The sequence below is a fragment of the Gavialis gangeticus genome, unplaced genomic scaffold, assembly GCF_001723915.1.
Source record: "Gavialis gangeticus isolate Ggan-Ray unplaced genomic scaffold, GavGan_comp1, whole genome shotgun sequence".
NCBI classification, from domain to species: domain Eukaryota; kingdom Metazoa; phylum Chordata; order Crocodylia; family Gavialidae; genus Gavialis; species Gavialis gangeticus.
This window is the reverse complement of record NW_017729022.1, coordinates 100,420,051-100,431,522: the sequence shown is the minus strand read 5'-3', so window position 1 is coordinate 100,431,522 and position 11,472 is coordinate 100,420,051. Positions and strand designations below refer to the sequence as shown.

The 11,472-nt window shown below is 41.6% G+C and overlaps 1 protein-coding gene across 8 annotated transcripts in view; it reads right to left on the bottom strand.

Annotated features, from left to right (window-relative positions):
• The window catches only part of PPFIBP1 (PPFIA binding protein 1), a 212,580-nt gene that overhangs the window by 89,825 nt on the left and 111,283 nt on the right, over positions 1–11,472 (bottom strand). For all 8 annotated transcript variants that reach the window (XM_019515713.1, XM_019515715.1, XM_019515714.1 and 5 more), the window contains 2 exons: positions 4,916–5,008; positions 1,341–1,455 (listed from right to left, as the gene is read on the bottom strand). In XM_019515713.1, the coding sequence (XP_019371258.1) occupies positions 1,341–1,455; positions 4,916–5,008 (208 nt within the window). The remainder of the gene's footprint in view (positions 1–1,340; positions 1,456–4,915; positions 5,009–11,472) is intronic.

Below are 11,472 nucleotides of genomic sequence, written 5' to 3'. Positions count from 1 at the left end.
TTGGACGACCAAAAAGCCTTTGACAAGGTTCCCCATCAGAGACTCTTAACTAAATTAAGTAGTCATGGGATTTCAGGGAATGTCCACTTGTGGATTGGCTCCAAGATAGAAAGCAAAGAGTCAGGATAAACAGTCAGTTTTCAGGACAGAAAGAAACAAAACAGTGGGTCCTCCAGGGAACTGTGTTGGGACCAGTGCTGTTTAACATATAAATGATGTGGAAAAGAAGGTGAGTAGCGAGATGGCCAAATTTGCAAATGACAAAAAATTATTCAAAGTGGTAAAGACCAAGGCAAACCTTGAGGAACTACAGAAGTATTTTGCTATAGGAGTGAATGGGCAACTAAATGGCAGACAAAATTCAATGTAAGTGTAAAGTGATGCACATGGGCAAAAATAACCCAAACTATAGCTACACTATGAAGGGCCCTGCATTAGCTATTACCAAACTAAAAAGAAATCTGGGAGTCATTGTGGACAGTTTGCTAAAAGCTTCAGCTCGGTGCTCAGCAACCATCAGAGGGGGAAAAAAACCATTAGGGATTCTTAAAAAGGGAACTGTGAACAAAACAAAGTATCATCACGCCCTTTTATAAATCTATAGTGTGACCACAACTTGAACATTGTGCCCAGCTCTGGTCCCCACACTTCAAAAAGGATATAGAAGAACTAGAGAAGGTATAGTGAAGCGCTGCAAGGATGGTTAGCAGTATGGAGGGGCTTCCATATGAGGAGAGCCTCTTCAGTGTAGAAGGAGATGCTTGAGGGGGGACATGATAAAGAGTTTACAAAACACTAAATGGTAAAGAGAAATTATTATATAGAGATTTATTTACTCTCTCAATACAAGAACTAGTGTTCACAAAATGAAATTAGAAGATGGTAAATTTAAAACTAACAAAAGGAAGTTCTTTTTCACACAGCGTGTACTTCAAGTGTGGAACCCATTTCCACCAGATGTTGTGGAAGCTGACAGTTTACCTGGATTCAAAAACAGATTGGACAAATTCTTGGAGGAAAGGGGCATCAGTAGCTATTGAACAACAGAGTTAGGGAAACTGGTCTGGCACGAGAGCTTCCTAGATCCTAAATACTGGAGGCAGCAAGTGAGAGGGGAACAACAGGGGGAAAACACCCTAGTCATACCCTGTTCACTCTCCCTTTCAGCATCCACTCTCTGCCACTGTGTGACACACTGGGCAAGATGGACCTATGATTTGACCCAGTAAATGGCAATTCTTATATTCTTAAATATAATCTTCAGACTAGGTAAGACAGCCCTGTCGTGCAAGAGATGTCTCTCTGCACAGCTCCAATGAACACAGTGCCTCCCTCCTTACCTCTGTCAATTATATCAACTCCTTCTCCTTTCATCTTGCAAACCAGTTTCTCTTGTAGCCTTTTTACCTCTGCCTCCTTCTGTTCCAATTGCTCTTTCAAAGTTGCCAGTTCATCCTGAAAAGATACATAAACACTTGTCTATAAGAAAACCTGGGTTTCAGTTCTGAAGAGGGTTTTTAAATAAAACTTTGCCATTCAAGTCAGAGATGGTTCCCAAAGAAAACTTCACAATGAAAGAGTCCAGTGGGCTAATATCCTATCTATGGAAATTATCACAGGCCTGTTCAAATCTATGGGCCTGGGACCATTTATAGCAAGTGATGATCTGTCACTAGAATGGCAAATGGGACTTTAGCAGAAAATGCTATTTCTGCAAGAGGAAAACACATCCCCCAAGAACCAAACAACCCCAAACATTGAAACAGTTTGGATTCAGGTCAAATTTCATATATTGGTCTCATCTCCAGTTTAAATGTATGACTGTAATTTTTGTCCAAATTAAAAATAGCTCTGGGAAAGAGACTATTTTTCAGTTTGCATGAATAGTAAAATAAAAGATAATGAGACTAAATGCTTCATGTCACAAACAATCACACTTGGCACTTCCAGAGCACTTTGTACATTCAAAGCGCTGAGAGAAAAACAATTGTACAACAAATAAAACATGCTAAATTGGAGGCCTGGTACCTTGACAGGTAATAGCTGAACACACGGGATGCAGATGCTTATTGCATATGCTCAATGATTTGTAAATGCAGATTTCTCTCTCCTTGAAACAAGCCATGAACAATAGTTTTATCAATGCACACTGCTAGCTATGAAAGAAAACCAGTCAGAATACAATAAAAGCAAGACATGCTGAAAAGAAATTCAGAAAAAACTGAAGAAAATAAACTGCAAGCAATTTTTAGTGGTGAGGCACTAAGGAAGCAAACAAAAACAAATCTCATGGACTAGATAGTCCATGTAGGCATATTTTCCATTCTGACAACATAAAATAGGGTCTTTGTTAGCTTCCCTACATCATATGTTGTGGATGGGCCAAACCACTGACACAGTAATCAAAGGCCACTGCCACTATTTACACAACCAAAACTAAAAATCACTTGGAATTGATTCATAAACTGACTGGAGCACTCAAAACTGAAGGTGATTTGGGGAAGTGGGGACAAAAACACTTCCAGCTTTTTTCTGTATTTATTCCCCATAGTCATTGACTTGGTATTAAACTGGTTCCAAGAACTGTGCTTCTGTTCAACAGGTTCCTTTGGCTTCAATAGGATCCTCACATGAGAAGCTATGGCAAGACAAGACCCTTTTTGCAGACATGTTTTATATTCAAAATGTCTTTATCTCAGCTGTCCTCTTTAAAACTCGCCTTTTGACTGTTCTATCCAGTCCTTAAACTTGTTAGCCCAGCTATAGCATCCTGGTTTAAACATGTTTCTGAGCTTCACTGAATAGATTCATAAAGCCATAAGGGACCTCTGCAATCATGAGGTTCCTGTACAATGCAGGCCACAGGACTTCTCCGAATCATGCTTGTTAAAACTAGATGCGTCCTTCAGAGGATCAGTCAACTCTTAATTTAACAATTGGCAAGCGATAGAAACTTTTTCAGCAAATAGTTCTCTGCCTGCATTTTTTAGTAGTATCGACTTCAGTGGGACTGTTGGTTGACCTGTTAATTTATGTTTATACTGTAGGAGGAATGTATAACTATTATTTTCTTATTTGCAAATTGCACGAATAAGTATTTGGTAAGAACTGAAAAAAATGAGAGAACACGTGTGTGGACTTCTCTAGGAAAGTCAGGAAGAGTTTGGTTTGAATAATGAGGGCAAGCTAAATGATCATTTTCAATTTACATGTAAAACACATTTAATTTTATGTAATGTTATGTAATTTTATGTAATGTAATGTAATTTTAGGTAATGCACAGAAGGCTCATGCAACACAGAAATGTACCATATGTCCTATTTATGCCCTAAAACCAACTTGTAAGGAATATCTAACTTGAGAAGGTTTAGTTTCTACTGAAAAACAATATACTGCAAGTCAACAGAAAGTAATTTTAAAAAGCAAACAAGACAGCATGACAGCAAGATGCAGAACAGACCACAAAGTGGTGTTATAGAAAGGCCCGATATTACCCAGAATCTACTACACCTTTAACATGTGGCATTTTTGCTCCATCCGCTGCTTTTCATACTGCATCTGACCCACTTTGATTTTCATGCTAGAAAGTTTGGCCATTAAAGACTGGCAACAGAGATAGAGCAGTGAGAGAAAACTAAAGATAGAAAAGAGACAAGGCTAAATGGCAAGTAGTAGTTAGACACTTAGAGAAACAGACTGCTATAATTGCTCTGCCTTTTACTACGGTCTCCTCAGGATAGAACTGGATGGTTTACAGCATATTTAGGAGAAAATAAATGCTGTTGCAGTCCCACCCACAGTTCACTCCTTTCCTCTTGCACACAAGTACAGGATGTAAATATAACTTAGAGGCCAACTGTCCAGTAACAGCTAGTTAACTAATGGGAAATTGGGCTTTCAGAAACTGGCACTCAAAAATATTGTGCACTGTGCAAAACGGGTCCTATTCAATTCAGATTCGGCCCAAATCAGGGACAGTGATTCAATTCATTGTTTTGGATCACTGTCCCTGACTCGATTCAGCCGAATCCAAAGATTTGATGCTGATTCAGAGAATCACAGATTCGGACATAGACACAGTTTTAAAAGTTTTTTCTACATACCCTGAGGTACCAGCGCGGCTCGTGACCACTGCAATGCTGGGGCACGTGGAGCATCCTACAGGAGTGCAGGGGAGCCCTCCACATGCTTGGTGGCAAGCCCGAAAGTGGAATGGAAATACTTCCGGTCCACTTCTGGGTCTGCTGGGGAGCACCCCTGTGCCTCCCCAGCTCAGCAATCAGCTGCAGAGGGACCCTGGGTGCCCCCCATCCCCCGACCCAGGAGGCACCAGTCACTGAGCTGGGGAAGTGTGGGGGGTTGTCCCCCCCCACTCCCATACACTCCACGGCGGACCTAGAAGTGGACCAGATGTGCTTCTGGTCCACTTCCATGTCTGCTGCTGAGCACACTGGGGAGTCCCCTGTGCTTCTGTGGGATACTCCATGCATCCCAGCACTCACAAGCCCCTGCTATCTAGAGGTATGTAGAAAAACCATTTAAAGCTGTGTCTATGTCTGAACCTCTGAATCGATTCAAAGAGCTCCAATTAGATCCAGAGAGATTAAAGGGTCCTCTGATATGATTCGGATTCAGAGATTCAGCCACCGAAACGGGATGAATCTCCACTGAACCAAATCAGGGATCAAAGCTTCGTACAGCCCTACTGTGCACCAGACCTGAACTTTGTCTTGTGGTTTGAAATTGAAATCCAGTATAAGATTTGTAGGCAGCCCCTATTTGCTTTTTTAATGGACATTATGAAGTCCCTGAATATAAATGTCCTCATGACTTCAGAGAGGTTGAAAATTAGATCCAGAGCCAAAGTTTCTGGCAGATGCCCACCCTTTTCCCTTATTCCCTCAATGCCACTTACCTTAGTAGTTTTAAGCTTTTTCTCATACTGAAGCCGTTCATTGTCCATTTCTCCCACTTTTAATTGTAATTCATGGATTTCTTGAATCAAACCCTGAGTAAAAGGGAAAAAAAGAAAACAACCCAAGAAATTAAACAAGCAATGCAGAGCGACTGCTAAAAAGCCATGCAGCACTAGGAAAGTAAAACCAGAGCAAGAAAGAGAACCCCATACCCAGTCTGCCCAAATAGACTTTTTACCCAAAGTAAAGATTAGGTCAGGTCAAATATTCAAAGCATCTCAGAGTTTAATGGATATCCATGGGCCCCAATTCTCAATTCTTCTCTTCCTGAACTGCATGCAGAAGGAGGAAAGGAAGCTTTAAGCCACAATTGTGCTTCCTACATGTTGGGACACAACCCTCTCTCTTTGCTGAGCAGAGCAAGGCTTTTGCCACCACCTAGAAGCTGGCAGAAGACATCTAGCCCAATCCCACACAGTTAGCCAGCTGCCAAGATTTGAGAATTGAGAAGCAAAATCCATGGACTCCCCAGAGTTTCCTCCTTAAAAACACCAAAAAAAGGCACGCAGGTCACAATTAGCTAATTTATCAACTTCTAAAATCAGGCAGTGGGCTGGATTCTCCAGTGTCTTGCACCATCCATAATCTCATATAGCCACACAAAGTGATTGGACATGCACATAAAACATTAACATTCACCTTGGTATTTTATGTCCATTTTTTACAGAGATGAAAAACAAAGAAGTGGGGAACTTCTCCCAGGTCAGTATCAATCTCTGTGAAATTAGGTTTTGTTTCTCAGGTCTAATGTGTCTAATACATACATGTCTGCATCTAATTTATAGATGGTAAAATATTCATCAGTCAGCAAACTACACAAAAAAAATCATATGCTGACCTGTGATGGCCAAAACCAAAAGGGTTAACGAGCAACTTATAGCAAAATAAATTTGCTTTTAGAAGGTGTCTGAAAACATAGCCTAAAATAAACCTTATGAAATTGCTTCCTGTAAATGCTTCCTGCCTGTCTGGAGTATAACCATAAAGAATATAACTGTTTGCACTGATCATGAGACAGACATAAGTTTTTAAAAAGCAGAACTAAAGAATAACTGCAGATTTAGCTGATTTAATAAATTTTTGCTTAGAGTCAGTAAAATTAACGAACCCAACCACAAGGTATAATTAACATTAGTGAGTTGAACTTGAGTGAGAACATGCTAATCTCAAACCCCAAAAGTGATGTGGTGTGATTTGCTTATTGGGTAAAGCCAAACTTGGGCAGTAACTTATTATCATAATTTCTAACACCTTTTAACCCCATAGGGTAACAGCTATAGAGTAAGACTGAGTGGCTCTAAAGCCAACAGATTAGCATAATCAAGATATAAAAGAACACACACGTTGAGTGAGCAGCAGGAAGGACAGAATAGAATAGTCATTGCTGTCCCATCTCCCCAGAACCCTTACTCTCAACATGAGTAAGAGCCAAATCCTGACTGAGGGACCTTCCCCAGTATTCTCTGACAGCATGGATCGGGAAGGCCTGACTTCGCTGAATCAATTTGACATGTACCTGACGCTGAGGGACTAACGATAAGTTGCTAACCAAGTGGGAACTCTTTGTTAATTTGTCTGTTTTTATTATCTCTGCCAATTTTTAACTTGTATTGTTATGTTGTCTGTTTATTAGCTTAACCTTTTTATTAACTGCTATATGTGCAAACTATATCTTTTGCTGTTATAAGTAAAATTCATTTTTACTGTCATAAGTAAAACTTGTTATTGCTTCCTTCCCAACATCACCTCCTCGATCCCGACCAAATAGCCCAGTGGCTGATCCAGTTGCAGTACCCAGTCAGCCTGCAACTAAATTGATAAATTCACAGTGCCCAGCTGGCCTGTGACACTGACCTCATAAATGTGAACATACAAGCAAATTACATTTAACTGGGACTATATAATATGATAAAGTAAAACCATTATCAGCATATACCAAGAAAAAGACTCTACAATGTGGCTTCGAGCTACAAGGACTTTCAAGTTAGACAACGTTGCAACTGATTCGACAAGGCAACTACTACCAAAAAGCAAAGTATTCCAAAGCCCAGTGCTGTGTACATCAGAAATTTTTTAAAAAGCAATTTGGAAATCCTGTCCACTTTATGAACTTCCCACATACTTCAGAACAAAGTTTCAAGGTAGTATTACCACCATTAAAACTACTCCATTTTACTGATAGGGAAGTACAGCAGAGATGAAGAGGAAGGGACATGTCCAAGGTCAGGCAGAAGTTGTGTGGCACAGCCAGAATGTGAATGCAAGGGTCCTGAATCCAGTCCACTCTGAACCACAAAACTATCCTTCTCAGATGTGCATCCAACTGGCCTGCCATCTCACTAGTTGACAAGAAAGTAAAGGTGTACCTCCCTTATATCTGCAATTCCTACTGGATTATAAAAATATACTACAATAGTAATACAATAGGAAAACCAAGTCAAAGGGCATGGAAGAGAAATGAAGAACACATATCTGGATTCTCTGACTTCCCTGATACAGAACCCACACCGTTGAACAGAATGTTTCTCCTGTTACAGTAAGTGCAGCATGGTTTACTGAAGAACAATAAAAAGCACTGAACTTCCTGCTTGGCAGGGGAAAATTTACCAGGGGGCTGTGGTTTTCTCACAAATCCAAATGAAATGTAATAAATTATACATGATGAGTATAATCTGTAGTTGACATGCTGATCCCCAACCTGGCATTACATTTTGGCAAAAAGTGAATCTAAAAGATCCACTGCCACTATGATAATACAGTTTCATTTGAGAACTGTTCAAAAACAGTGCCTTCAGTTTTTATGCAGCCTGGAAGAAAACACAAAAGGAGGAATCATCTTTTAAGCCCCAGTACAGTAGTATAATGCTTAGTTTTACCAGTCTGCATACAAAGGTACTATAATCTAATTTTACCCATACCAACCAATGGCACAAATATACATGCAATAAGAGGCCCATCAATCCTGAGATCTGGAACCAGCCAGCCTGGGCATTCTAGAGCCATTCACACATGGCTGGAGACATTCTCCAAGCCAGCCTTGCTCTACACTCCCTGCCTACCCAGTTCACTGCCCTGTACTGGAGCAGGTGTCTGATGATCATGAAGACCACAGTACAACAATAAAATGGCTGCCAAGACCAAAAGTGCTTGGATATGATGAAAAAAAGCCATTTTCATGCTCTTCCCAGTCTATCAAAAAGTAGGAAGTATTCCAAATACATCAAAAAGAGTAGGGGTGGGGAGTGGAGCAGGGGTGGAGGTAGGGGAGATGTTGAGGGAGTCTTGCCAATTTTTCTTACCCCATACCAGGACTGCAACTGAACTGAGGCCATCCTGCTGGTCACTGGATTCTCCTAGCAACCAGAGGACAAATTAAATATAAATAAAAATGGACCTCAGCTGGTTCAGTTTCTAGGTTCTAGGAACTACATGAACCCTTTACACAGCTTCATTTTGAAGATAACGGAACATGCCATCTTCCTGCGAAACAAGAACTCGTACTTATTTATGCAACTGGGACTGAGAAGTCTTCCATAAAACTTGTTATATAAAACAGCCTTCATTCTCCCTTCATTTACTTTCAAAAAGATACAGTTGATTTAATGATCAGTATTCTTAGCTGCGCTCCATGCATGTTCAAGTACATCTAGAAAGATAATTAAAAGGAAAAATGCTGCTAATGATTATGAATGCTGATGCACACTTCTATGGCTTGGTCACAGCTGGCACTTCCTCACTGATCTAACTAGAGACTGTGGGGGACATGAAGGAGCATGTCAGTTGTTTTATAAATATGCATGTTGAGGGATGTCAATGTCTGGAATTAAAATGCATTAAGCTGTATGTTGCCAATGACAAACATTGAGGATCTTTTTAAAAATCCTTGCTCACAGGCATCACATTTATATTTTGCTGTGATGTTATCCTACCATTTTATCACTTAAACTATTTGTAAACAAAAATTTTGGGCAGGCGCACAATGTGTGGGGGGAAGCAAGAACACCAGCTCTTATATAAAATCTCATGTGGAAAAAAACAAACACTTCTTCCTAACAAAAAAGGAGTTCGTGAAAAGAATTTACTTTAATGGTACTGCTAATATTGAGTAACAGAGAGATTTTATTACTGTAACCCAAACATTTTCTCTGCCCTTCCCCTCCAATTATAGTGACTCTGCCTTGTTGAGGCATATCTGAAATTAGTCTGGAAACTCCTCAGGCTAAGAACCATGTCTTTGTCTTTTCTTAATTAAGTGCACTGCACATATTTTGGGGCTGTATAAATTAGTATCATAGTCATTAAAAACACTGCACAACTACTGCCCCAGGGCTAAAGAGAATTAAAGGGCATCTTTAACCATACTTCAAAAACATATTGCGAAGGCTCTGCTTGACAAATTTTCTATTTATTTCCTGCCAAAGTGTGTTATGTACATTATTATACTGCAAATGACATTCCCCACTGAGCTTTTTTCTGGCATAGATGTCAAGGTCGCTAATTGTCAGTAAATTTACTCTAAGAAAAAAATAGCCTAAAAATGCCTATCAGTAAAATCTGTAAAATTTTAGCTGTCAGTAAAAACACTAAGCAGCCATAACTTGACTGAAGCTCTAATAGTTAGAGCACAGTATACCACCTAGTTTTTGAGTGGGAGCACAGCAACCTTCAAGGAACAGTCTCTCAGCCATGGGCTGCTGCATCCCAGGTTGCCTGTAATATTACTGGCAAGAAGGCTTCTTTGGAAGGTCTGTGCTGGGGTGAGGGGGGAGCAGAGCTGATGGGAATAATGCTGAGGGGGGGGGGAGAGGAAGCATGGTGCAAGGTGCAGCCAGGGAACATCAGGGAACTTCCAAGGGAAGTGGTGCTGGCCCCTACCCTGGGGGTCTTTAAGAAGAGGCTGGATGCCCACCTAGCTGGACTCGTTTGAGTCCCATTTCTCTTTTTGGGGTTTTTGTTGTTCTCCCGCCCTGGCGGGGGGTCGGGCTAGAAGATCTACTAGGTCCCTTCCGACCCTTAATCTATGAATCTATGAATCAGGGTGTAAGAGTGAGAAGTAGGGACCGTGGCAAGGGGAGCAGGCAGCACAGCTTAAAACCATCACTGCAGTCAAACAGGGTTGCAACCCAAGAATTTTCATTATTGAAAACTTTTTACTGACAACCAAAATTTTGTTCCTTTTTTTTTTTTTTTTTTTTTTAAAGACTGTGGTTGATGTTAAATCCAGCCCTTCTAACTGGGACCTGGCAACAGTGCAGGGCCTGGCAGAAGAGTTATATTTACATTATGTAAAACATCAGTAAAAGCATGTGTCAGCAAAAAAGTCTGGATATCAACATTTTTTGTTACTGGCAATCTGCAAGCTTTATTCGGTTGGCAACCTTGTCAAAAGGCCACTAAGTTTATATAAGACCTGCCATCACCAGCCAAGGGCCAGATCCCATCCCTGAACACAGAAGGAAGAAACAAGCGTAAGCAATTCTCTCAGTCTTTGCTGTCATTTGCCTTATGCAGGGTGAGCTACAATCCTGGGGTTTTGCACTTGTTAGCTCTGCTCCCCTCATCTGCACTACGCAGTGATTTGCTATTAGCATTGAGGACAGTAATTATTGTTGTGTTAGTAGCAGAAAAAAAGGAGGGCGGTGTGGTCACTACTGTGGACAGGTGCTCAGGTTCAGATCTGTCATTTACTCCCTGCTGGATACTGACAAGTCACTTAATGTACATTGAAGCTGATATTTAAGGTTGACCTTATGGTCTCCTTCCTGGGCTTGGGGAACCTAGCAGCCTGCCCGGGCAGCCCCATGCCCCATGCATCATCCCCACCACCTTCTCTGGCCAACAGCACACCAAGCCACCCCCCTCCACTGCCTCTCCACCCTGCCCCAGGAGCAAACCAGCCCTCTCCCAGTTGGCCCCAGGCATCCTGCCAGCTGCAGGAGCACGCTGAAGGCAAGAGAAGTGAGAGGCCCGATCCTTTTTTTCCTGCAGAGCCTGCCCACCTCCCACAGCCAAGGGGAAAACTGGCAAATGGCTGCCACATTTCAAGTTGCAATCTTGCAAACTAAACTGCACTGGGATGTAGTTTAGCTTGCAGCAATGCTAACTCATTTAAAACCCCACAAACTTGTGTACACGTAATGTGTGACACCGTTAAGCCACACAAAGATAAATTTTCATCATGTGTACAAGCACCCAAGCAGGGCCGTCCCTAATGGGGGGCTGTATTGGACTGACCACCCTGGGCACCATGCTTTTGGGGGGCCCTACGGAGTGGGGAGGAGCTGTAGCAGCGCAGAGCCAGGCAGAGCGGCAGCTCCACATCCAGCCACTCACTGCTGTGGCAGAAGGCCACCTCTGTTTCTCCCCAAAAACTCTGCTCTGTGACAATTTGGTTAGGATGGGCCCTGCAGAGGGTACACACCTTACCCTATCTCTTTAGGTAACCTGAGCTGGATACATTCCTGAGGGAGGGGGGAAACCTCCTCCCTCTGCCTAC